At 40.8% G+C, this 27,702-nt stretch overlaps 1 protein-coding gene across 1 annotated transcript in view; it reads right to left on the bottom strand.

Annotated features, from left to right (window-relative positions):
* Positions 1-10,560: 10,560 nt before the first annotated feature.
* UGGT1 (UDP-glucose glycoprotein glucosyltransferase 1) overlaps positions 10,561-27,702 on the bottom strand; it is a 56,004-nt gene continuing 38,862 nt past the window's right edge. The window contains exons 26-40 of the mRNA XM_014952158.1: positions 27,567-27,669; positions 27,047-27,126; positions 26,405-26,594; positions 24,334-24,492; positions 22,237-22,322; positions 21,191-21,275; positions 20,796-20,884; positions 19,739-19,843; positions 19,086-19,170; positions 17,439-17,621; positions 16,392-16,552; positions 15,795-15,909; positions 15,021-15,137; positions 14,504-14,663; positions 10,561-14,046 (exon numbers count right to left, since the gene is read on the bottom strand). Coding sequence (XP_014807644.1) covers positions 14,021-14,046; positions 14,504-14,663; positions 15,021-15,137; positions 15,795-15,909; positions 16,392-16,552; positions 17,439-17,621; positions 19,086-19,170; positions 19,739-19,843; positions 20,796-20,884; positions 21,191-21,275; positions 22,237-22,322; positions 24,334-24,492; positions 26,405-26,594; positions 27,047-27,126; positions 27,567-27,669 — 1,744 coding nt within the window. The 3' untranslated portion in view covers positions 10,561-14,020. The remainder of the gene's footprint in view (positions 14,047-14,503; positions 14,664-15,020; positions 15,138-15,794; positions 15,910-16,391; positions 16,553-17,438; positions 17,622-19,085; positions 19,171-19,738; positions 19,844-20,795; positions 20,885-21,190; positions 21,276-22,236; positions 22,323-24,333; positions 24,493-26,404; positions 26,595-27,046; positions 27,127-27,566; positions 27,670-27,702) is intronic.

Here is a 27,702-nt window from a genome sequence, read left to right as displayed (position 1 = left end):
ATTTGCTTGGGAGTTCTCCTGTGACATACAAACGGAGAGCATGCAGGGCACTTGTGGAGTGAGTCTGACATCTCTGAACTCTTTCTGGAGAAAGCATGGGAGAGAGTTTGTGAAACCACTCTCCTCCATAGGCGTGCCTGGGTATGTTCAGGTGGGTTGAGCAAACCATGTCTTGGAAGGACACTGAATTGGAGGTTCCTGCTGTGCTCCAGGAAAATGACTCCTTTCCCCCTCCCACCCAATCTCAGGAAGCTCAAGATCCAAATAGGAAGGGAGTTTGGGTCTGAGTTGAATGCAGTGATCATGCTGGGATTACATTAAAAGGCTATAGCTCAGCTTCATCTCTGTATTGTGCTCAAATATGAACAAAGTAAGGAAATAAAAGGAAATAAAAAGGAAGTAAGAAAAGCACTTATTTTTAGGACCTTGCTTTCTGTGGCTGCTTTAGGCCAGTAGTGACTGTTTCTGGCTCTTGAAGTTTTTTGTGAAAAATTCTGTCTCCTTTAGGAGAACAGGTGCTTACAATTACTATGTTAACTAGCAGTCCTGGGTGCAGTCCCCTCCCCTTTCCCACCCCCAAGGGCCTGTAGATTCCCAGCCACAACTTCAGAGTTCAGCTGGATCAGTCGCAGTGCTGTATTTGGATGTGTACATATGCAGCAATTCCCTAGTCTGTGCACCCGCATGTCATCTCCTGGTGCTGCAGACTTCTGCATCCTCCACGGCTGGACACTTCAGAGGGGTAAGTGGAGGGGCACTGTGTACTTCTCCCTTTTCCTTCACCCCCCCTACTGCTCACAGGAATCTTGTTTAGAGTATCAGAAGACCGTGCTGGAGAGCCAGGGCCTGGACATTTGCAGTGTCAGTAGACAGCGTGGATTCCCTCTAGCTTTTGTGGCTTCCATCTTCTGTATGTGTTCTCATCTTGCTTCTGGCTATAGAGCACTGGGGTGTAGCTGGCTGTATAGACCTGCACTGGTTGACCTCTCCGTGCTAGGGCTTGCCAAATTTAGCAAAACACATATAAGGAATGGTGAGTTGTTTTGGTAGAGTTGTCCAAGGATTTGGAAAATTTTTTTCTACCTAGAAATGGCCTTTTTTCTGTCATATCAATACTGATTAAATAGGACCTGTCGAGTCTTGCCTATAGTAGCAATGGTGTGTGGAGAGGGGGGCTTCCCTGTCATTCTCCAGTGTAATGTGGGATAAGAAAGTAGTGATAACCAACTACCTAGAAATGGCCTTTTTTCTGTCATATCAATACTGATTAAATAGGACCTGTCGAGTCTTGCCTATAGTAGCAATGGTGTGTGGAGAGGGGGGCTTCCCTGTCATTCTCCAGTGTAATGTGGGATAAGAAAGTAGCGATGAACAAAAAATGTGCCTATTTAAAGGATTTTTAAACTGGTTAGCGACAGTTTAGGATACTGAGAATTATCTAAAGCGATCTCTTAATTTATTCCTCAAATTCTGTGCTGTTAGCTGGCAGCAGATGCATTTCTAGGAGCACCTCAGTGTTCATGTGGCCTGGTCAGTGTTTTGGGTAATGTGTTGAGCAGCTACTGACTTACCAGAACAGCTTCTCTCCTCTTGTGTCCTACACAGGCATTAAACTTTACAGCCTTAAGTAAATGAATGAGCAAACAAGGTGGACAGCTTTTAGGTGGTTGCAAGGCTGGGTTTCTATGATGAGAGCTTTCTAATACTTCACTCCTTGGCACCTTCATCCCTAAAATACCTGGACTTTGCTGAAGAGCTTTAAAAATCAGCTTCCAGATGTTAAAATATTCAGCTTATGCTTGATGGTGCTGACTCTGTCTTCGGATCACATTTCTGCTTTTAGAATGCAGTTCTTGCTTTGATCAGCAACACAAAGTGATCAGGTACATTTATTATTCCATGGATATGAGCTGGCTATGGGCTTCTCGTGCATCAGCTGTCTGGCAGAGGGAAAGCAAGCAAGGCAGGAACTTTGACAATGAGGAAGAGGAGGATTCCATCTTGCTCCCCAGTGGGTTTGTCCAAAAGAAGTAAAGAAGTAAGCAAAAAGGCATTCAGAAACTCAGACAAAATTATTTGCTTTGAAATGTAGACAGAGCAAAGCTTCAGTGCTCCTGTACCACTCAGGTAGCATGTACTGTTACGACAAAAGCTCAATCACTGTGTGCTTTTTCTTGCTTTAAAAAAAAAAAGGGAGGGGGTGTGTGTATTCACAATGCACATTGTATTTCTGGTGCTCACAAACCCCTTCCAAAAAAAAGTAAATTTATCGGTTTTCTCAGTGAACAGAATGACAGCCTTAATATATGTTTGATTTAGAGTCTTACATGAGTCTTTAGGCTTTAATGTTACCCAGGCAAAAGTGTTTCTCCGAGTGGGATGTGAGACAAGAGCTTCTCTCAGAAATACAGCTGTCTTGTAAGAAGTACAGACTTCTGCCCTTGTGTCCGGGTCCTTTCTGCATAGTGGGAGGCAGGAAGCTGATTCTCAAACTATGCAGGGCTTTCTATATTACTTTCTATAAGTTCTTTGACCACTGTCACCAAAGAGTGATAGTCATGACCAGATAGAAGACAGAGGACCAAGTAAACCTGGTTCAATGTAGTGTAAAGATTTCTGTGTTTCCAGCCCACTTCTCCTAGAACCAATCCCTTTTTGTAAAAGAGATGTCCTAATTCTAGTGTAGTTTTAAAAAGGGATGACAGTCTTTATTTAAAAGAATAAATTGTTTCTTGATTTGCACTAGAAAATTGATGGTAGGTGAAATGGAAGTGGTTCCACAGGATTTTATGATTACTAAATAGTAAAAAACCACCAACAATCCAGCCAAAAACAAAAAACCCACCCACAGTAGATCCAGAAGTGGATCTGTTTGGTGGCTTCTTTTCCTGGAAGCAGTTAAACCTTTCCAGGGTTTAACTTGAACTTCACTGAAAAGCCTTATAACTTAACAGCAGCAAGTGTAGCAAATGCATTGGTACTTCACAGAGATGGTATTAATTGCATGTCCTAACAGGCGTGCAACACAGCGCGCGGCTGTGGGGCAAGAGAACGTCTTCTTCCCATTGAGGCTGGTTTGGGTAGAGCTTTCTGAACTTCAGTTTTCTCTCCTTGGACCTTGATGCTTTCTTTTTTTTCTTTTTTTTTTGTTCTTTTAACGGAATGCCACAGTAGACCACATGGGACAAGTATTTCTCAATTTAAAAATTGCTGGAAATTGCCGGGAAGGGAAGGAGTCAGCAGGCACTTGTGGGTTTTTTCAGCGGTGCAATTGCTCCATCTACAGGACAAAACATCTGAGAAGATCGTTGTGCAGCATGGTCAGAGTGCTTTCCTTCAGTTGTGTTGATAAAAGGACCACGTAGATAAAACTCCTGCTGTAAGTCCAGCAGTGTGGCTCTGAGTAACCAGCTTCCAACAGAAAATTGTCATCTACCATAAGGTCACCTCCAAGAGAGTAGCTTTTTTGTTCGGTTTTGTTTGTGTTGTTTTTTTTCTTTAAAAGAACTTGGCTCGTTTGCTCAGTGAGAAAGGGTGAAGTTGTGGCATGGGGGGGGGAAGGTGGCAGGGAGGAAAAAAAAAAAACAGAAGTTAAAAGCCAATGTTGGCATGAAGGGAGAAATGCATGTAAAATTGCCATGTGTACGTTTAGGTGGGCAACTGGAAGATGATTTCCACCACTGTCAGTGTGGTGAGGTTTGAACAGCTTCCCAGCAGTGAGATGGAGTAAGAAACCCAACTCATTTAAAGTGGTCTGGATAAATTTGGTAGTGGGATCATACATAAGCAGCTGTGGTATCAAGGTAGTGACTCAGGTGGCACCTTTCAAGGCAGCAGTCAGTAATGGTTTTGGGACAAACAAAATGTTCGAAAGGGCAAAAGCCTTTCACTTATAAGACTTACTAATAAGTAAGTCTTTTACTTATTTTTGAGTTGTTTTTTTTGAAAGACCCGAGTCGAATGGCTTGTGAAAACAAAACAATGTGTTCTTACAGAGATCTGGACAGATGAACAGCAACGAGGAGTTTTCCCATATAAGCCTGCCAACGTGTCTCCATTCAGAGTTGGAGACACATTCCTGGGGTAGGAGCATAATTCGGTCAGCATGTCTGCTAATTGGCCTCTGTGGCTGCCAGTATAGCAACAGATAAGGCATTATTTACCCAAGAGAGAGAAACACAAATCTTGAACGCATCTTAAATACGGTTCAATTTAAGGACAAGAAGTAGAACAGTACAAAAAATGTTCTTGACTCGTTTAGCTTTGCTCCTAGGTGGTGGCAAAATTGTTGAATAAAAAGCAGGGTACTTAGTAGGTACGTGTGTGCTGTATGTGGAAAGAATCAGAATGGTGTGCTCTTGTTTCTTGATAGTACTGGGATATCTCCATCCATCTGATGCAATACATGTTAAGCAGCTGATACCTTAAGATTTTTCTAAAGGGACAACTCAATAACTGGTATTTAGGAGGAGCTGAAGAGATGACTGGGGAAATCGCTGACCCAGTGACAGTAGTTTTTGATAAACTGTGGAAGATAAGGCACGTGTTCCAAAAAAGCGCAGCAAAGAGTTACATGTCCAGGCATCTGTCTGAAACAAAACAGAGGGGAAGCTCCTGGGGCATCAGTGGTGCCTTGAGAGCTGAAATGACTCTTGAGAGGGTTTTATGGGACATAATTCTTGTCAAACAAGTGTGACTTTGGGGACTTACAGGTTTGGGTTTAATAGCAGCACTGAGTGTATATGTAAATGCTTCGCAAAAATCTACCTTACTGCTCAAAAATAACCTTACTGTTTAGCATAGTGCTAGAGCATGCATTAAAGCAATTAAGAATCAGCTAACAAAGTTTTAGTAGTAATAGTTAGCAGGAATCCCTATCAAATAGGTGTTTTAGTTTCTTTTCCTCTGCAGTGGTCTGTGCTATTCAGTGCTTTCGTCAAGGTCTGGAAGCAATTGTGGTGACAGCTGTTGAGCAGCAGTGAATCATACACAGCAATGCACATTTCTTGGGGCCTCTTGCTGGAGGGGAACAACAAAAGCATTTCAGTAAGGCAAATTTGAAATTATACATCCAGGAATAAGAAGCACAAGGACTTCCAACACGTTCACAGCCTGTATTCTTGTGTCAAAAAAAAAAAAAAAGGGGTTCAGTGATGGTAGTGGACAAGCAGTTCAAGTTCTCAGTGGGATGGGTGGAAGGCGTCCTGTGGTGCTAGATGGTGTAGAATGAGTGTGGATGTACAGAAATACACAATGAAAACATTTTTTTCATTATGCAGCGTTGATTAAATTGATCCTGGAACACTTGGAATAACGTATCCAGTTGTGGTGCCAAGATTTCCTTCTCTTTGTTTAAAAAATAAATGAACAAGCAAATCAGAAAATGCTAAGAAAACCATTTAAAGGCTGAAGGAATACTTTTAGCTCTGGAAGTCCTTACCATATATTTGTTGTAGTAAAGAAAAATGTAAAGATAGAGAAAAGGTTGAAGATTAGAAGTCTGAGACCCATTTTTTTCAGCAGAGGAGATGCATAGTTAAATATGAATGGCAGGGGAGAAAAGCATGTGTCTTTACTGCTGGAAATTAATTTTAAGCAGAAAAGAAGTCCTTACCATATATTTGTTGTAGTAAAGAAAAATGTAAAGATAGAGAAAAGGTTGAAGATTAGAAGTCTGAGACCCATTTTTTTCAGCAGAGGAGATGCATAGTTAAATATGAATGGCAGGGGAGAAAAGCATGTGTCTTTACTGCTGGAAATTAATTTTAAGCAGAAAAAGCAGTTTGTTCTCTGTTCTGTGGTATCTTTTAGGAGGAAGCCAGGAGAGTGTGCTGCACTCGAGGTGACTGTGGTTAGTAGAGGAAAGCAGTTTGTTCTCTGTTCTGTGGTATCTGTTAGGAGGAAGCCAGGAGAGTGTGCTGCATTTGGAATGGTGAGAAGTGCAGGCGGTGAGAGCAGTCAGCTCAGGAACTGGTAACCCAGTGCATAATGTGCAGCACTCCTCCCATCCCCTGCTTAGCTAACTCACCACCTGCCCTCTCTTAAAGATGAGTGTATATCTCCTTCCCTCCCATCTATAGAAGCTGGAAAAGCTCAGCCATCAGGATTTTGGTTTTAAGCGGTACTGTCAGTGGGTGCTGGGTGCTTCCCACACACCTGCAGGCTCAGGGTTCCCCAGCAAATGGGTACCCTCCAGGCACAGTGCTGTGGGTCGGGCAGGTCCTGCATCCCCAGGTGTGTTTGTGCTCGGGTGTAGCAGCAGCATTAGTTAGAGAAGCAGAATGCTTGATTGCTTATCGTGTGTTTCCTGGGCTGCCTAGGAGCAGAGGGGGACCCTGCTGTGCCATAATCAAGTATATTTACGAGTTCTTTATTCCAAATCTTCACACAGAATAACACTGTTCTCATTCCTCATCAAGCCCCAAGCTGGCTAATAAGGAACAAATTCAATGTATTCCAAGCACAAGGCAATCTGTCTTAGCAATGATCTTAATAAAGTCTAGTCAGCAATAAACCCTGGTAGTCAGAAGTGATTTTCCTTGAGTTTCCTGATTAGGGAATGCTGTTCAATTATCTGGATTCCAACAAGCAGCTGGCATACATGCTGCAGACAGAAAGGGAGAGTGGGGGAGAGGTCTTTAATTACCTTCGAGTCAGCAAAGATCAGTGTGTTGAATCAAAACAGATGGAGTGTATAATCCACTAGCAATACTCGTGATTGGGTAAATATAGTTATATGACAAAGAAGAGGAAGGCGAAGCAAATGGAGAGGAATTTCCTTGTGGGTAGGCTTTGACTGTTGGTATATTTGCACTGTCACTGCTAGCCAAGGTGGAAGCCTGCAGTGTAAATACAGTGTCCGAGTGAACCTTTCTGTGGGGAGTTGCCAGGCCGCTCTGGGGAACCGGCAGGGTTTGGGGAAGTCAGTTCCTTGAGGGACCTTGGTCCTTGTGTTCCTCTGGCAGTGCCAGATGGCAGATCTGTGAGTCGAGTCAGTTCCTTGAGGGACCTTGGTCCTTGTGTTCCTCTGGCAGTGCCTGTGTTACGCAGATGGCAGATCTGTGAGTCACTTGGTTCCAGAGGACACAGGTTTCATTCCCGTGCTGGGATGTGCTTCAGGCATTTCTGCAGTGATGGCAAATCAGGCTGGACTTGTCCAGAAAATGTCTTCAATGCAGGCATTTCTGCAGTGATGGCAAATCAGGCCAGAAAATGTCTTCAGTTACTTTGTCTGATAGCTGTAAGGTGCTGAGATGTGTGATGCAGGTACTCCACAGCTGCGGGATGGAGTGTTACAATACTGGTAGGAGCTCAGTGTTCTTTCTGATTCCCAGCTGTGAGGTTTGTGGTTAACTCCCAGCATCTCCACTCACCACCAAGTGGTGGTGGGAGGGCAGGGCTGACCTGACAAGCTTGTCAGAGCCCAGCAAGGTCTTCCAACTAGAAGCCCTTTGGATTGCCTTTACCAATTTATGGAGTTTTCTGTTGTGATGCAGGGTGCAGGTGTCTGCTAGGGACAGGATGAAATTTTACTTTGTCTGATAGCTGTAAGGTGCTGAGATGTGTGATGCAGGTACTCCACAGCTGCGGGATGGAGTGTTACAATACTGGTAGGAGCTCAGTGTTCTTTCTGATTCCCAGCTGTGAGGTTTGTGGTTAACTCCCAGCATCTCCACTCACCACCAAGTGGTGGTGGGAGGGCAGGGCTGACCTGACAAGCTTGTCAGAGCCCAGCAAGGTCTTCCAACTAGAAGCCCTTTGGATTGCCTTTACCAATTTATGGAGTTTTCTGTTGTGATGCAGGGTGCAGGTGTCTGCTAGGGACAGGATGAAATTCAGTGTCTCTTTATACAGGGGGTTCTAGTTGGTGGCTAGAATGGCACAGAACTGTGTGCAGGCAAGGAGTCATTGGTGATGGGACAGGAAAACCTGTTGCAACCAGAGCAGAGCTGAGGGTGCTGGTGTGTGAGGAGTTGCAGGGATGGTTTTGTACGCACAGGTGCTGCCTTGTGTGTCTCGGACAGGGGAGCCAGGACAAACCAGTGATCTAGAGAGGATCCCTTCAGGCTTAGCAAAGTGCAGGGAAGACTGGCATGGGGTATCTCTGCCACTACAGAATCACAGAATCTTCTAGGTTGGAAGGGACCTTAAAGATCATCTTGTCCAACCGTCAACCTAACTGACAAAGATAGACACCCACACAACAAACAAGGAGCATCATCACTAAACCATACCTCCCAGCACTACATCAACCCGTCTTTTGAACACCTCCAGGGATGGTGGCTCAACCACCTCCCTGGGCAGCCCATTCCAATGGCTGAGAACCCTTTCAGTGAAAAAATTTTTCCTAATATCCAGCCTGAACCTCCCCTGGTGCAACTTGAGGCCATTTCCTCTCGTCCTGTCGCTTGTGACTTGAGAAAAGAGACCGGACCACACCTATCCTCTTTTCCAGGCTGAATAACCCCAGTTCCCTCAGCCTCTCCTCATAAGACTTATTCTCCAGACCCCTCACTACATCTAAGCCCTGATGATAAGGGCACCCTGTCGTAATTTGTCTAATTTGTGCATTTTAGTGACTGATTTTTTCATCTTGTTATGTTAGTGTATTTGCTCAATAGATGGAAATGAGCAGCAAGAGCAGGATCTGGAAAGGCGGTTTGTTTACTGGGGGACAAAGCACTGGATGCCCTTCTCACGTGGCTGTCTGTTCCCCAGTTAGATGTTTCTCCTTCCTTTTGTCTCTCCTGCGTGGATAGAGGCTGGATGGATCTGCTGTGCTGAATATACCAGCAGTGGCACTAAGCAGAGCTTTGGGTAAAGTGCTGCTTTAACTTTGTGGCAAACTCTTTGATAGCAGCACCGTGCTTCCTTACTGAGGGATGGCTCTCCATACCAAAATCCAATGCTGCTGCTGGAGGAATGCAGAGGTGAGGGGAGTTTAGCTGTACTGTATTACAGGGAGATCAGCTAGTGCTCCAGTGAAGCTGTGGTCACAGGTTCACACAGTCTAGAGCTGATACACCAGAGGCATGGGGCTGCCACCAGTGTGTATGTCTGGCTCTGCAGGTACCCTTGCACCTCAACATGCTCTCAGGGAACCTTGGAACTCTGCTTTTCAGCTGCCTGGTTGCCTTTAAACAGGACTATGAGAGAAAAAGACATCCTACAGTGCTTGCCACCTCCTAATTGAAACCAGCCAGAAACAAACTGCATTTTCCTTAACTGCCATTCTGTTCCCTGTATCAGTCTCCCATCCCTGGCATCCCTCCCTCTCCTGAAAAACATTTTCTGACTTCCATTAACTAGTGTGTAAAATGACCGTGCAGAAATTTAGGTGTAACTTGCTTCTGTGAAAGACCTCTTGGGCTGAAGAAGGGCTGAGTGGCTGGAACTTGTTCTGATGCTGTAAGAGCACATCTGTAGGTGATAAACACATCTGTGTGGTGGTACCCATTGGTGTGGGGCTGCATTGTGAGGCACTGTGATACAGTGCACCATGGTGACCGAGTCTCCCTGAGCTAGTAATTCTGAGCAGGGCAGTAAGTCTTGTGCTGGCAAAGCTGTTGATGAGAGCTAGACACGGGTGCTGGAAATTACTTTTAAGACTGCTGTCAAGAAAGTCAAGATTGGACACAGTTGAGAAATGCCTTGCACATGTGGCAGGAAGTCCAGAGACAAGCCAGAGCGTGGTGGGCTTCCACAGCAGCCTCCCTTGGCGTGTTACAACACTGAAGGGGACATCCAGCACCACATGGGGTGACAATCTCAGCTGGAGGGATGTGCAGTCACGCTTGGCGTGTTACAACACTGAAGGGGACATCAGCACCACATGGGGTGACCATCCCAGCTGGAGGGATGCGCAGTCACATGCTTACATATGTACTTTGAAAATCCAAAGGGGTGGTGGTGCACGGGCGGACCCCCCCCACTGGCTGAGGAGGCAGTAGGCATAAGGCATGTATTTATTTTTCCTGGCTGCTTCCTTTTCTTGTCTCCTAGGATTTGTTCTCATTTTCCAAACCTGAGCAAATTCAAACAGCCAACTATAGGAAACCAAATATGTATTTTTGTTGCATTCAACTGAGCTTTCCATGTAAAACTATCTATTTCATAGCTCTTTCTTTGAATAATAAAGATGTTCTGGCTTAGAGGCTTTTCTCAAGAGTCCCATAGGAGTTTGGAATTCATTCCCAACTCTGAAACACTAACTTTTCTGAGTGCTTACTATGAATGTATTGGTGTAAAATTTAAAGCACATGACAAAAACTGACATAGAAGCACTTTTTAAATTATTAGTAGGTAGAGTTGGGAAAAAAAATCTACCTTAAAAGTAAACTATTTCTATTGTTTCTTTAACAGAAGTATCTCAGTTTAGGGGTTACTTTAATACTGTGATTAAAAAGACTGGTTTGAAGGAGGAACTCGACTTTTCCCGTCTAGAAGCTTTTCAACAGTATCCCAACACTTGAATACAAGAATAAGTGAAAAAAGTACTCTAAGCAACTCCATTAAAGCATCAGTTATCAGCCCCAGAGTAAGTGACATAAGAGGCATGGGTAAAGAACAGAAAAACTTTATTATATTAGACAGATCTTATTGTCGTGACTGTACTGGGAAACTCACTGTAATCTCAGTTCAGATAACATTCAGTACAGAATAACTCCCAATATCTTGGGTCAGTAGGTATCAGTGCCACACTGAGTTATGGTATGTTCTTGAACAGATTACAGAAGATTTGGATATGCAAAACAGTTTATATTTTCAAAAAAAAAGTTTTGGTTCCTAAGATTGTGACTGGATATTTACTGCTTTGTACATGTCCCACCCCTTGCAATTCCTTTACAACCCATCCCACAATAGCTAAATGAAAGAGAAATCTTAAAAACATATTTCTCTGCTATTTGTTTTCTAGTAAGGCAGTGAAGTCTCCCTTTTAAAATAAAGTACTGGGCATTTTTCAGTATGAACTTTCCCCAAGAGGACAAGCAGCTCATATCCAGAGATTGGCAACAATGTCATTGCTTTACCGCATACTTTTTGGTCTGAGGGATCCAAAATTAGGTTGTGACTTCTAGAATCCCCATTTTCTATTTTCTTCTTATCAGCCTTACTAATTATAGGAGCAGGCCATCGGTGGCATGATCAGTAGCAGCTCTGTTTCAGTAATTATCTTATTCTGAGATGTTTTCTGGATGGAGCTGTCAGAAGATTTTTCTTTTGAGGCCCAGTCGAGCATTCCAAGCAAGTGAAGGCCCAGATCCAAAATAAGGGACTGGTCTCCTCTATGATTGTTATTCTTGTGTGCAAATAAATAGTGGCTTCCCAGGAAAAACTGTAGTAGTTCACCTTCTTAATGATTCGTACCACGTACATATTATAATGTACTTGAGAGCAGGTACAGGACTGTTAAGAATAGTGTGAAAGGTACAGAATCTCACAATACATGTTTCTGGTTTCTTTCTGTATCGATTGTGAGTTAGATTTTTAAATTTTATAATGAGAGCTGAACAGAAGAGCACGGTCTATGTTAACCAGAGGGAACAAAAATATTCTTCATAGCTAGCTAGATCTCATAATTTAAAAAAATAATAAAATAATAGTATGCAGTGTGGGTGTTTAAGTGCATACATTAACTATTAAAATGGAGGAGCATAATTAACATAAAATTCTGTAACTGATGTTTCACTTTAAAATATCATCTTATACAACTCCGAATAAGGCTTTGTAAATACTGTGCTAAGAGGTTACTTTAGTCTCTCTCTCTTCTGGCCTCTAATAGCATTTGAAAAAAAAAGAATGCAGTCAAATATGGTTTTAGATAGGGTCTGGTTTTGCAGAGAACTTGCACTTTTCTTGTGAGGGCTTGGGCAGATTCTTTCCCCACCACACCCCATCTCTCCTCAGTGACCCATCCCTGGCTGAAACTGGTGCCCACCTGATCCTGCACCATTCCATGCGTTCCAAAGAGGCATAAGTGGTTTGTAGCTGAACACAGAAATGGTAGTCTTTTATGTGCTGTATTATGTTTAAAATAGGCTAATTAACACAGAAAGTGTTTAATTTGTTGGCACGTTATTGTTTTTTACACTAGAAAAAATTCCTTCTAGTCCAAGTCTGGTTATCCTTACCTGGAACAGTTTTGATGGGAAGCATAAGCCACTTTTAATTTACAGAGCATCAGGGAGACTGGGCTGAATTTAGAAACCCCCCAAATGGGAACTAGATAAGCTGATACCTCCTACTCTGTAGGCTGCTGTCTGATATCCAGCCCCCCACGATGGCATAGCTTTCCAGCTGGAGGGGGGCACATTATAAACTGTCCTTTCTAATGCCTTTCTAGAATTACCCACTTCTGATACCCAGCAGCAGTGTATGTGTGGTGTCATTGATTAGTTTACTGGCCTTGTCAACGGTGCCAGCAACGTGCATCTAAGGGACCTCAGCTATTTCTTTTAACATATTTTTTAAAAAGTTTAGGCTAGTGATTTGTACCCTTTCTTGAGCTGGCTGGAGAGCTGCTTTTCTGTTCAGTTGTCCTGTTGAACAGTTCAAACACTACAACTGCTGTCTTTCAGATTCCTCCAAAACATTTATAGGATGTTTAATACAGTAATTCTACAAGAATATTTTAAGTCAGGATTATCTTTAGTGTGAAGCTCTACCTGTATAAAAACATGAGTGGCAAAAATGATCTGAGTTTGGATTTTTAAAGCAGCAGTACATAGGGAGCTATATTTTACTACTAAAAATTCAACTCTTCAAATTCTCAGTGTTCTAGGGAGCAGACAATAATCCTACAGAATGAGGGAAAGAGGGTTTGGGGTTTGAGGTTTGATATGATATGTTCATAACAGAACTATGGCAGTATCATCTTTAAAAAATTAAGACATGAATGAGTGATGAAACTAGCCCAGGGTAAATAATCCTTGAAGGAAAATGTTTTCTTGTTTGTGCATAGCGTAAAAAACAAATGCAGGTAAAATATTCAGAAACCCCAAAATCAAATTAGGATTGTAACATGTGCAAGCAAAAAGGATGATCAAAGGACTGAGTATGAGCTGAAGCTTAAGACCTAAGAACTCCAAAGTTTTTATTGATGTGACATCATCTCTGTTTGAAGAAAAATAAAGTTAATGAAATTTACATGATGAAAAACTTCCAAGCTTCCACAGATTTTTCCATAAACAAAACACATTCATGAATCAGTGAACCACAGCAAGAGTAAGGCCCTACCAGTTTTGCAGACTGATTGAAACTTTGAGCAGGAAGGAAGGAGGGCACTTTGATTCAAGTCAGATGGGCTGGGATGAACTGAGCTGTCAAATTCAATGTTCTGCTCACTCTGTGAGATTAATCATTTGTATTTGGATGGGCATTTAAACAGATTGCGGCAGCTTTACATTAAGCCAAACCTTCAAAAGTTGGGCAATAACTGAAGGCAGGAAATAGAAAAATCTAAGTAATGCTGGATTTGTTACAAAATCAAGGGCATACTGAACAAATCGGAGAAGCATTTCCAACCATTTGAAAACCTGCAGATAAAACGGTATCCCAAATTCAAGGCATGATTCTGAGCCTTTTAATGTTACCTGGAAAAATTATCCCCATCGGTTGAGGTTAGGACTTATGTTCTAGCCAACAGCTCAACAGGTCTGCTGTTTCCAGGCTCTTGAGTGAGATCTGAGGCTAATGGGATGGATCTTCATCAGTGCTGGAGGTAGCAACAGCTGAAGGAACAGGCTGTGGCTTTTCCAGTGGATTTTGAAGTTTTGTTTCTGAAATGCTAAATTCCATCATGGGCTCTTTCATCTCCACCACAGGTGCAAAAAACCAGTAATGCTAATTCCAGCAATCCAGATCCTATTTCATATGCAGAAATTAACCCAAAGGCAAGTAATAAAAATGCATACATCATCCCATTCAATTATTCAGCAGTTTTGCAGACATACCGGAAAAAACTAGCTTTCAATATAAAAATTGTCTATGAAACAGTCTAACTTGAATTTTTCTCCATGGATCATAATTCCACATGTGCTTCTGGATCTGTAGAAGAGGAGAGAAAAAATGAGTACTTCATTTCCAGCTGCCTCAATTAGCAGATTGGTTTGAAAATTAGTATATAAACTCCAAAGACTTGTTCTTTGCAAGGTTCCCAGTGACTGAAGAACACTTCATACCCATTGTGTACAGCAGCACTTTAAGTAAGGCTTAAGATAAGGCCAAGCTTCTAAAATTGCAGGAACAGTGAGGGTCTTTAACAGAACTGGAAAAAGTGTGCAATGTACCTCTCTGTTCTCGAAGTTTCAGAATCAGGTGAAATTACACCGGCCTCACTTGGCAAGGCCTTTCTATCCCACTAAAATACACAGCTTATTTAACAGATCCTCCACCCAAGCCTTTGCCTGGGGCACGTTTACAGTGAATGAGTACACAACTGTGCCCCAGCCCAAACAGGTAGGAAGAAAGCCCCAGAAATAGGGAAACAGGTCAGAAAAATTACCATGTGTGTGTTGGCCTGGCATCTTAGCTGGCGTTCCCGTTTCTTTTTCTTTCTGGAAAAGACTTTGGAGCAGTTTGATTTCTTGATCATAGTCCTGCCATTCCGGAACTATACGCATCGCTGCTTGCAGCTTGGGCTCTTTGGTCATTGGGTTATTACACTGCAAACAAAACATGCCAGCGGTTCAGACAATGTGTTAAAAAAAAAAAAAACAAAACAGGTTTATTTACTTAACAGAGGTATGCTTCCCCCTGGTGGAATTAATGTGGTGTTGGTAACAATACAAGCCTGTATTTTAGCCAGAGTACAGTGAAAAGTATGTTTCCAAACTCATAATAATGCCACTGCTCCAGGTAAGAGCAATAGAGAAGCTAAAGGGAAAAATGGAAGTGCTGAAATCATTTAAGTTTCAATACAGGATGAGGTGCCTAGATCTGAGGTAGGGAAGTGCCTCTAAAATCGGTCACTATATTTTATTGTGAGTAAATGAAGAGTGAGGGAGCCGTACTACACTTACCAGATCAATGGTTTTTGCTCTCTTCTTGGAGGAATCGTCACACCACGTTTCACACCACAGCCACTCCTGGGGGAGTGATTTAATTGGCACCTGGTGGATCATGTTGTTAGGCAAATCCTGTTGTGAAGAATAAGAGTGAGCAGTAATTTCCACAGGATGCGGGGTGGGAGGAACAAATGATATTGAGAAGTTTAACTTTTGTGAAGAGGGTTTTATTCCAGTGCAAATAAAAAGCGATGAATCAACCTTTCATTCCATTCCAAAGAAAGTTCTTTGGGGAAAAAAAACTGCGTACGGCAACTGTTAATCTTATTTTGTTGAAAATTAGTTATTTAGCAAACAGTATTAAAGCAGTAATATGAATCCAGTAGCAAGCCTGTACTGGACCAGTTTGAAAGACTATTCTTTATTGATTAAAGCCATTGTGTTATTTTTTTTTCCATCTGCCACAGTACAAGCCTTATTTCTATGTTACTAAGTCAGTGAACAGTAAAGCACTCAGAGCTGGATAGCTCAAGAAACAAGTACCCAGCTGTGTTACGTATTTTTCTTGGAGGATACTGGAAAATTTGATAGTCTTAAGACATTTAAGGCAAAGGTGTTGTTTCCACCCACCAGAGGTATTTGATACTATCAGTACCTGCCTCATTTGAAGGCAGAGCACAACAGGACTGGCACTGGCATCTGGCTGTGACTGAAGTCTGACCAGGAAAGGAGGAGTCCCAACCTGCCATCATATCCCAGTAAAATAAACCAAACACAATAAATACACACCTGATCAAGGTTGGACAGACTGTTTGGATCTTGACTAAGACCCTGGTATTGTCCTCTGAGCCGATCTCCAGCTGCTATCTTCCTGAACTTCTTCAGATCCACAACATACAGAGCACTACGTGGAGATGACACAATTAGTAAGGACATTTGACTGATGGGTAATTTACTGCAGCCCCAGCAGACCCCAAGGTATAACATGCTAAAACAATCTCTTGGTGGCAGTACAGCAGGTCATCTAATACAAGGCAGGAAAGCAGTTCTAACGAGGTCATGGCAGATAGGTGAAAAAATGTTCAACAAATCTATCTTAGCTTTGCTGTCATGCAGTCCCTTCTTCCAACATTTGTTATTAAGAAATGAAGATGTCTGGTTAGTTAACACTTCAGTTCTTCATCTGTAAAAGCTGTAGCATACTGAAAGTAACTTCAGTGTCCCTAGTGCTTCAAATGGACCATAGGGAATGGAACCTTAAAGAGGCAACAGTAGAGCAAAAAGTGGTTCACTGCAGCGTTGTACACCTCAGCTAGTTTTCTGCTAATTCTAAATAATAGCAAAAGCTTTCCCCCTCTATTTTGAAAAAACTGAATTCTTCAGTACCTGATGTGGTATTTTCTTCCAGCTAAATGACTTGCCCAATATCCTGATTTCCAGAACCTGTAGCCATCCATTTCTCTTCGACTGTCACAGAAGGGAGTATAGCCATAAGGAGCACCATCTAGATTGAAATCTCTTAATTCCTTTAGATCTGTGCGCACAATCTGAAGGGAAAGGACATTTTATATTTATTTGTAGAAGCCTGCCACAGATTATTTGAAATGCTGGTCAGGATTTAATTCAAACTGAGCAAACAATTAAAGGAAGCAGTACCTGTTATACTGTCTTTGGCATTATGTATATGTAGTACAAAAACACAGCACAAAAGGTGCTGTCTTCCCTGCCCTTAGAGCTGGAGCAACTAAATAGAGCTAAAAATAATCTGATAGGGGTTGGTTTGACAGCTAAAGGACCAAATTGTTGCTTAATGAGCAGCAAGAATTCTCAATATACATAAACTCTACCATGATCCTTTGTATCCTTTCCTCTTGAAAGTTTGCAAACCCTTCAGGGAAGAAGGTTTTTTATGTATTCCATGTATACTCTCAAACTGTTCAGGCTGTGAGCACACGCAAAGCCTTACAGACACCCTTTGCTTTGCAGCTTCACACACAAGGGCTTTGCCTTCTCACTCCTCTGAAAGCCACTCAGATCGGGCCAAGTTAAAAGCAGGGGGGTAGGAGGGCAGGGTGTTTGGTGACTTAAGAAAATACCGTATGTGGTAAGTGATCTGCAGGCTGGGAGAACAGAGCTGGAAAAATGGAAGGGTGAAATAAGAATCTATTTGGCAAACTTGCTGGAATCAGAGTGAACGAATAACCAGACAAGAGTAAAAAACGGGCCAACAAAACCAATCTTTGTGAGAAAGGAGAAAACAGCACTCACTGGAGCATGCTGTAGTTACAGAATCAATCTCCAGTCGGGCCTGCAAAGGGCTCAAACTTGCAACCTTTCCAATAATACAGAAATTGTAATCAAGAACATACTATCCTTAGAGAAAATTAAAGAAGAAAAAAAGGAAAAGATAATTAATTCCAGCCTCTCTGTTACCTGATCAGCATCCACAAAGAGGATTTTATCAACAGCTAATGGGAAGAGCACATCTAGAAAGAGGATCTTGTAGCCCCAGATGATACGCTGCTTCTCTGTCTGCTGATGGAGCCAGCGTGGCCATTTATACTGGACAAGCTCATACTGGAAATTATACTTCTCTGCCATGTATGGGATGAACTCCTGCAGAGGGAAGGGGAAAAAAAAGTAGCTTATCTCAGTTCTTTGTTCCTCTGCATGAAAAAAACAAGTGTATTACAAGAGAGAGACTGCAGTCCTGTAATAATGCACAGAACATTAGAAAACAAAACACTGCAAATAGTAACTAGAGTTTCATTGTTATTTCAAACAAAGACATAACCCCAAACTGAACAATCAGTACCAATTGTAAAGCCAACTATCATAAGACAACTAAATATTTTGGCACTTTTCCCCACACAATTACTTATAAGCCATTTTATAGTGATCCACAGATCAGTTTAAAAGAATGCATTACTCAAATCGTAAAATTTTGCAGATGGGAGAATTATTATTTAGGGCTGCACAAAGCAGCATAAATTGGAATAATAAAATGAGAGAAAAGAATCGGGAGAAATTTTTTACTAGAACAATTTGGCCCACTGTCAAATCAGTTGATGTTCTCATCTGTGAGGCTTCCTCTGACGCTGGGAGAGCACAGGTTTAGCCAAGGGATGCTGGTACAACATGGCCATTAGGAAGTGGGGGTGGGCACAATTACTGCACCCCCCCGAGAGGGGACTGACAGCAGCAGAGTCACAGCACAGCCCATGGTTGCAGTGATAGGGACACTGCCAAATATTTCCCCTGGAGTTCATGCTGAACAGGTAAAATTCTCTAAGAAATCATACTTCCTAATATTAAATGTTTAAAGTTGCAAATTCCTGAATGTTTTGACATCCATTTACCTCTGGGCCCTGTTTTGAATCCTGCTATTTGTTTTATGATGTATATATAAACATATTGTATAGTCAATATAAGTATTTTTCCAGGTATACTCATTTAGGGCCAGTGTCACTCTTTACCATGCTCTGCTCGTGTACTCTAGTCAGCCTGAAACATGGTTGTTGTGTCTCCTCTTACGAAGCTCTCCCCATACTTAGTCAGAGGTGTTGCTTCTCTAGAGTTTTTTTCCTATAGTCTTTCAGCCCTTATATATTAGATGTAAGTTTACAGCCCTGAATGTCATCTTAAACTCTACACCTTTGTTGTGTGAGTCACAACAAAGAAAAGCTCAGATTCTTTGGAGTATGATTTTCATAATATGTGCTGTTCTCTTAAATATTTACCTTCAGCACGAGTCCACTGTCAACCTGTCTGTTACTTCCCAAAGCTTTCTAGGCAGAACCACCAGCTTATACCAACTTGATGCTTTGTCAACATAGAAGGTACACGGACAGGTAACCGTACATACGTTTACACAATAGCATGATGTATAAGTTGCAACCTTTTTTTTGATTTATTTTTTTTTTTAAACTTTCCCCTCCCAGTGAAAAATTGGTAGACTTCTAATTGTACATACGTTTACACAATAGCATGATGTATATGTTGCAACCTTTTTTTTAAATATTTTTTTTTAAACTTTCCCTTCCCAGTGGAAAATTGGTAGATTTCTAATTCGTAACAAACCTTGAAAGTAGGTGATAAGTAGTTCTTCAGAAACCAGAACTTTAAAGGAGTCTTAGTATGTTTCAGCACAGACAACATCATTATGCTATCAAAAGGAAAAAAAAAAGCATTTACAGAACAACTGCCACCCATTAGAAATCAGTTGCATAAGGGATTGTAAATTGCAGTTTTACATTATTAGACTGACTGCAGTTATGGGTCAGGTAACTGATCTTAACGCATGGAGAAAAAGCAGGTAGCTTCACCCTACTGCAAATAGCTTCATTTTATCTACAAAATTACTAACCCCCCAAAAATCTATATATTTTAAGGGCCAAAGAATATAGAACCCATTGACTTTCACAGTCCTTTGAGAACAGATTCTTTTCCAAAGCAACTATGACTTATTGTGTAACTTCTTATCAATACATTTGTATTTGGTTCTATTGTAGTGAGAGAATTTAGGACAACCTGTACCAGCTATTAAACTGAGTCTAGTTTGAACGTATGAACATTATGCAGACAGAAGTTCCTATAGTAGTCGACGCCGAATCTAGAAAACTTCTGAACTGCTGAAAAAGGTGGGGTTTTTTGTATTCTTGCAAATTCTAAGCTTTTTCCTTGGGGACAGCAAGGGCACATTACCATTTGAGACACCCAGATTCTGAACTAACCGTAGGAATCTTTCATATAGGTGTCCTGAAGCCACAGAGAATATATTTAGTACATCGTCTTTATCCTGTTTCACATCTTCATTCTTCTGTCCACCTGTGAATCCCCTGGAAGGACAAATGTGTTGATATAAAGGATAAGATAGTAAGGGTCAGCTATACAGGAAAGAGTGCAACAGACAATAAATTGCTACAGCATTGGTTTAATACAGGACAACCATGGGGTTTGGTGGTGTTCAGGGCATCCTCCACAAGGCAGAGTCCTGCAGACACAGACCTGGAAGACCTTAGAGATGAGCCCCTATTGCATTGAAAGATTATAGCTCCTGGAAATGAACATGTTTTCAGGTTCCTAAGTAGCAGAGGGGGTAAGGGAACACAAAGCAGTAGCCCAGTTCTCTAGAAACAGAAGGGTCCTATGAAAGATAACCCTAAGTTCAAGCAGTCTGAATAGATAAATTGCTACAGCATTGGTTTAATACAGGACAACCATGGGGTTTGGTGGGTCAGCTATACAGGAAAGAGTGCAACAGACAATAAATTGCTACAGCATTGGTTTAATACAGGATGACCGTGGGGTTTGGCGTTGTTCAGGGCATCCTCCACAAGGCAGAGTCCTGCAGACACAGACCTGGAAGACCTTAGAGATGAGCCCCTATTGCATTGAAAGATTGTGGCTCCTGGAAATGAACATGTTTTCAGGTTCCTAAGTAGCAGAGGGGGTAAGGGAACACAAAGCAGTAGCCCAGTTCTCTAGAAACAGAAGGGTCCTATGAAAGATAACCCTAAGTTCAAGCAGTCTGAATAGATAGCTAGGGAATATCACAGGCCTAACTGTATCAGCAAATAGTTTCCTCGTTTCAAGAAACATGCAGGTTATTACTGAATTAGTTTTACCATTTGAGAGATTCCCAAAATCCAGATTCATTCTCACTGGTACCATCACTCAGTAGATCTTCATTCATCATATCTAACTTTTTCTGAACCTGTAGAGCAATAACAATGATTTAGTGAGTGGAACCACATATTGGGCAAACAGCCACAATTGAATTAGTTTTACCATTTGAGAGATTCCCAAAATCCAGATTCATTCTCACTGGTACCATCACTCAGTAGATCTTCATTCATCATATCTAACTTTTTCTGAACCTGTAGAGCAATAACAATGATTTAGTGAGTGGAACCACATATTGGGCAAACAGCCACAGAGTCTTATTTTGACACTGGCCGTGTTTGTATCTAAAATCCACAGCAGTTACCTGTCATTCTTTTCTGTGGCAAAAAAAACCCCAAAACCAGGTCTCCAGATAATTCTGTTATTGATACTGTGATGTAAACTTTATGCAAACTGCCTCAAATGTATGCTTGTAGGAAGGGATCATCAGGCCCTAATTAAAGTTCCTTCCCCACTCCTGGTCAGTCTTTTTTAAGAGCAACTCTAGTTTTTAAACTTACCTTCACTTTAATAATTTTGCTTTTGAAGTTGTTGAGAACAACAATAACTTCACTCGCTTCAGGTGGAGAGTCTGTGCCATCATGGCTGAAAATACAGCAAAATACTGACCTTTACTACAAAGCAGAAATATGTTCTTTATTTCTTCTGCACATTTTTCTTCATGGTATTAAGCCTTAGCACTATAAACCAGGTTTGAGTCATGCGACAAAGTAACAAATACATGTATTTGAACACACACGTACTACTTTTTAAAATTAATTAATGTATTTCATCTCACATAATTTAAAATCAGTATAAAATGTAATATGCCGTTCAGTTCACTCCGCTTTGGCAAGGGAACTGTTTGATTCACATATTACAGCGCCTCCCTAATTCAAAAGTTTCACAAGAAAAAGGTGAAATTATTTCTTATACTGTCCTACCTGTAGATTCTGTAGATATCCTCAGATCTGCCCTTTCTCAGTCTTAGAGTCCATGCACCAGGATTGGCTTTTAGCTGGAAGTAACCCTGCAAAATAAAAATAACATTTGTTAGTTTCCAGAAAAAAAGCAAACGTATTCAGTCTTAGAGTCCATGCACCAGGATTGGCTTTTAGCTGGAAGTAACCCTGCAAAATAAAAATAACATTTGTTAGCTTCCAGAACAAGCAAATGTAGAAAACCAAGTTTTTAAGTCATGTATTTTCACCTACTGTTTTATATCTGAGAATAGTTATTTGTAAGCCAGCTGATAAACATAACCACATGGCCTTAAAAAAACAGAGGACAGGAGAAAAACCCCACATGGTATTAAGCCTTAGCACTATAAACCAGGTTTGAGTCATGCGACAAAGTAACAAATACATGTATTTGAACACACACGTACTACTTTTTAAAATTAATTAATGTATTTCATCTCACATAATTTAAAATCAGTATAAAATGTAATATGCCGTTCAGTTCACTCCGCTTTGGCAAGGGAACTGTTTGATTCACATATTACAGCGCCTCCCTAATTCAAAAGTTTCACAAGAAAAAGGTGAAATTATTTCTTATACTGTCCTACCTGTAGATTCTGTAGATATCCTCAGATCTGCCCTTTCTCAGTCTTAGAGTCCATGCACCAGGATTGGCTTTTAGCTGGAAGTAACCCTGCAAAATAAAAATAACATTTGTTAGCTTCCAGAACAAGCAAATGTAGAAAACCAAGTTTTTAAGTCATGTATTTTCACCTACTGTTTTATATCTGAGAATAGTTATTTGTAAGCCAGCTGATAAACATAACCACATGGCCTTAAAAAAACAGAGAACAGGAGAAAAACCCCAGAAGTTCTATTCAAAATCATTGTATTTTTTGTAAGAGACAGGAGTACGAAAAGGTCTAGCATTATTTGTTAGATAAGAGAAAGTCGTCAGGGTGTCCTGATGGGAACAGTGCAATCACAAAAGTTTTTCTCTAAGAGCTTGCCTTCATGCAGGAGTGAGTGAATTTCAGAACACTGGTTGGTGACTGTACAGCAGTCCATGAAAGATCTGCCCACAAAACAAAATTTACATCAATTTTGAAGCTTTATAGACAAATACTTCAGCTACAGCAGGAAACAGTAACATAGTTTATGTGTTACAGGGTATTCCTTCTACAGAACTTAAAAAATTACAAAATGTGAAATTGTTGTAATGTAAATGTAATGTAAATGTAAAATATTGTATACAAGTCTTGAAGCTTCAGGTTCCAGATCTGAATGTCTTTTTCTGTGATTTATATTATTACAGCTATAGAAGATATAAATATCTGTAGTGATGCTTCAGTGTCCTGTCTGGTTTTGTACTGTGACCCCCAGATGCACACAGGTCTAATGTGAACCAGTCTGCTTTAAAAAGACAGAGCAAGCAAAAAAATCTAAAGCACAGGGCACGCTCCTCCTGGTCTCTTCATACCCCTTCAGAGTATAGACTCAGATACAGCATTGTATACTGTGGTACCTACACTTGGGTTTAGCTAATTAGATAAAAAGACACCTCCAAGCCATTAAGCTTTACTCCCTAACACACACACACACAATGTGATCACACACAAAATAAGGGTCATCTTCCTTTCTACAATAAGAAATGTTACATCATTATAGGATATCCTCTGGCACAGAGAAACAGAAAATGAGTGTAGGAATTTTAAAATTAATATTCAGCATCAGTGAACACTTTTTTCCTTGCTTTTTCTTATTTTAGGCAATTTATTCCAGTTTTCCACTGTCATTACATATCAAGAAAATATTCCAGTGACTAACTTCCTTGGCATAATAAACAGAAAATGAGTGTAGGAATTTTAAAATGAATATTTAGCATCAGTGAATATTTTTTTCCTTGCTTTTTCTTATTTTAGGCAATTTATTCCAGTTTTCCACTGTCATTACATATCAAGAAAATATTCCAGTGACTAACTTCCTTGGCATAATTTTAGTCCATTACCTCTCATTGTCCAGTGCGGACACTGCAAAGACTGATCCCTTGTGCAGCTACCTCATAAAAGCAGCTGCAGGAAACAATCATACACTTGGATTTCTGTCACCTTTTCTCAACTTTATTAAGCAATTCCCATTCTTTCACTTGTTTGTTTTCCTTTTTTTTTCTAGAATATCAGTTATTCCCTGCTGACTCTCTCCATTTATTCCATAGATCTGAAGAAATGGGACCCAAAACAAGACACTGCACCTGAGGCTCCCCTGCCACAGTGGGTGGCCTAAGGAGTTGCCCGTCTAGAAGAAACAGAACTGTCTGACCTGCCCTGGAAAGAGGCTGCTTAAGGATATTGGCATCGTTTTAAGATATTCCAGAAGACCCTTCTCAGCAAGGCGAAGGGAAAGGAGCACATCTTGGAAAAGGTAAGGGATAAATAAGCCACACTGCAAGGTTTTAGACATCAGTGTTAGGAATGATGTGGTTCTGATGCACTCAACAGTTGCTTCCAAATGTAAGTAACACCACATATCCATCACCCACATACTAGAGAAGACTCAATGGTTTATGCAAGCCATTGTGCTGATGGAGGCCAGTTTTGGTCTTTGTTTTTTTGGAGTTTTTTTTGTGTTTGGACTTGATGATTTCAAAGGTCCCTTCCGACCATGAAGATTCTGTGATTTGTCATGGGTTTCAATCAGATGCTTACCAAGTTGGCCATAACAATGGTATCCACGATGACAGGAGTGGTTGAAGTTCCCAGTGTAAACTGGAGTCCCCGAGGCGGCTGCCCAGTGGTGATATCATAGCAGTGTCCTTCCAGGAGCAGGTACTCCAGTTCATATTCTGCAGCTACAACATTATCCACCTGTAAGGAGAAGACACTGCTGAATTCAGTACTAGCTCTAAAGTGCAACTTTTTAGTGATTCAGTTATTCTCTAAAATGGCCACAGAAATTAAATAACACAATTTCACCAGAGTAATTTTATTAAATACCTAGAAAGCCTCAAAGAGCTCAGCCCCTTCAAGTGACAGACTTCACACATACATTGTTAAGTGTCCCTGACCAAACAGATTTGAATCTCAACTGGTAAGATGCTAGGATAACAAGAGGGAAGGACTGTTGCCCTATTTTACAATTTTATTTTTTTTTAACATTTATTGGAGAATGTAGTGATCGGTTTGGCATGTCATGTAAGGTATATGATGGGCTCCAGAACTTTGAATCTGAATCTATTTAAAGCTAGTCTCATCTAATAGTAACAAAAAAATATGAAATAAACATCTTACTTTGCGCTGACTTATTCTTACAGTGCACTGGGGTACTGTCAGAAATACCCATTCCTTTTCTCTACACCAAACAGAAGTGCCAAGAAAAGGAATAAAAGAAATCCAAAACAAACAAAAAACCCAACAAGAGAGGACCTCAGGCTCCACAGCTGTCCGTCAGACCTCTTTTGCTTATGCTGGATTATACTTAAAAAATTGCTGGGTTTAATATATATCTGCACTTCAAGGCCAACTAAATAATGGCTTATTTCAAGGGAAAAGACTATTTGACTGCCTCATTTAACTTCTATTACTTAACATTGCACCCTGAAGTCCAACATTTTCTGCATTGCATCACATATGGATTATCTAACTTTTAATATATGTGGTTTTAGTGCCTATCACAACATGTTAGTGTCCTGCATTCTAACTGCTTACCAGCCCACTGCTTCTAGATCTTCTGAAAACTATTCAAGTTAACTGGTAACAGCAGGATGTTAATAATTAGCACCGAGTTATCCATCCCATTAAAGATTAATGAGATTCATCAGCTTGTACATACAGCTGTTCTTCTCTCATTTCTAATGTCCTTTCTCTACTAAACTCTAGCCCCTTGGATTTTTCTTTCCTCCTTACTTTTATCCCTATGGATGTGGGGCAGCACTGCCCAGATCAGTGTTCTAATAGTCTCATTCAAGGCCTGTTCTGGCAGCACTCAGCTCCTGAAACTACTGCAACTGGGAGGATTTCTGCTGCACTGGTTTTACTGTCACTGATACCGCAGAGCCTTTTGTGGGCCACAGGAGCTTTTGCCAGTAACAAAAGCTGTGAAAATGTAGCTAGTAGCTAAAACCAGGTTGGGGGCTTCTCAGAGCAAGGGAAAGTAAGTAGAATTTGTTTACTGACACAGGATTCATTTCTTAATTCAAAATTTCTGAAAAGAATTTGCCAGTAACAAAAGCTGTGAAAATGTAGCTAGTAGCTAAAACCAGGTTGGGGGCTTCTCAGAGCAAGGGAAAGTAAGTAGAATTTGTTTACTGACACAGGATTCATTTCTTAATTCCAAATTTCTGAAAAGAATTTTGAAAAATAATTATCTTAGTTGTGACGTTAGCTGTTGGGCTCTCTAATCAGAAAGAATTTTGCAACTAAAAAATTGAAATATATTTAATGATCAAGAGAAAGCTTCTTTCTCAGGGCACTCTGAAAGGCTGTATATACACACTCAAAGCATCTGTAGGATCTGCTTCAAGCCTACAGTATTTTTCAACCTGTGGTTCAGGCATCCATGAGTAATGGAGAACAGCATTCTCGCTGTCAGTGAGGTTAAGTTTTTCTGCATCCCTCCTAGAAAACACTTAGGAGTCTGCAAACATAAAAGGTGTTCATATCCACAGTTCTATCTTTATTAGCACCTTAAAATTCTACATTTCTTTCCCATTACAAAAATAAGTCCTGAAAAAATACCCCCATTTAAATGCAGTAATAGGAACACGCTGATTTCTCTTACCTCCTCCAGGTAAATATTATCAAGGTCGTATGGGGTTCTGACAGATTCCACCATCCAGCTCTCAGGAGTATTCAGGTTCAAAGTGAACAGTGGAGACTGGGGCATATCCAAAAATTTGGCAATTGGTCCTGGAGCAAAGTTATTATCTGCTGTGAAAGAAATCTCCGGCTCCAAAACATAGCGATAAAAGCTGAAATTTCAGAAAGAAAATGTTAGAACCTATTTCTGCCAAACTTTGCAAATATTTCACTCTAGTTGAACTCTCTAAAGGCATCGGTTTTCCCAGACCTCCAACACCTCCAAGGCTTTGTCCAAAGCAACCAGGTTGTGTTGACTTTGGAACAGGTCAGAATTTTCATCTTGAAGGATCAAACAGAACGTGCAAGACTTAACTATTAAGATAAGTAAGTTATTTAACTATATATATATATTTATAAAAAAGCATCCAACTTGTAAACCAGCAGAATTACCTCATGCTATCCACAAATTCCCAGATTTTCTCTGTGGGAAAATCATGCCTTTATATAAAGGAGGTCAAAGTAGTTATGGAGACTGCCTGTAGGACATCTGACCATGTTTCTGTGTCTGCACATTCCAACAGGTTTTCTCTCTCTCTCTCAAGCCCGGCGTGGTATTGCTTACCTTTTCAGTGGCATGTCTGAAAGCTTAGACTGGCAGTTCATAAACACTCTTAGGTTCATGTTTATCAATTGGTTCAAAACCTAAAAGTAATGAGAAAAAGACACCCCTTAAAAAGCTAACTAGGAAAGCTGACCACTGTTTTTATAGACAGGACCTCAAGGAGGCATTTACCTGCTCATTCTCAATCCTCCCTTCTCATTAGTTCTTTTACCACAATTAATTGCTGGTTTTAAAAAGAAGAGCTACCCGCTGTCTTACAGGTAGAGTCTTGCAGACTTTTCTTTTTTGGGATGCAGAGACTTTCTTCCTCAAGAAGAAGAGTCACTGCAAACTAAACCATTAAAACAGTGAAACTAAAAGCTATCTAGACAACATCTAAGCATTATTTTGTTAGTGTGCAGTATAGCATAATTAGTTTTTCCACTAATAAATGTGTTGTGCAACCCAGACACACTATTAGAAAGCCAAACTGAGACAACTTTTTGAAATTGCCATAAAATGCATTGCATTACAGACATACCAAAAGTAACGGAGCGAGTCTTTGAGCATCTCTGGTCACAGGATCAACAATAGCCACAACATCAAAGTACGTCTCCCCCTCTTTTGGTCTCAGTTTAACTGCACTAAACAGAAGAAAAAACAATTTTAAAAGTATC

The sequence above is a fragment of the Calidris pugnax genome, unplaced genomic scaffold, assembly GCF_001431845.1.
Source record: "Calidris pugnax isolate Ruff unplaced genomic scaffold, ASM143184v1 scaffold232, whole genome shotgun sequence".
NCBI lineage: Eukaryota > Metazoa > Chordata > Aves > Charadriiformes > Scolopacidae > Calidris > Calidris pugnax.
Note: the sequence above shows the minus strand (reverse complement) of the source record. Positions and strands in the feature narration are given on the sequence as shown.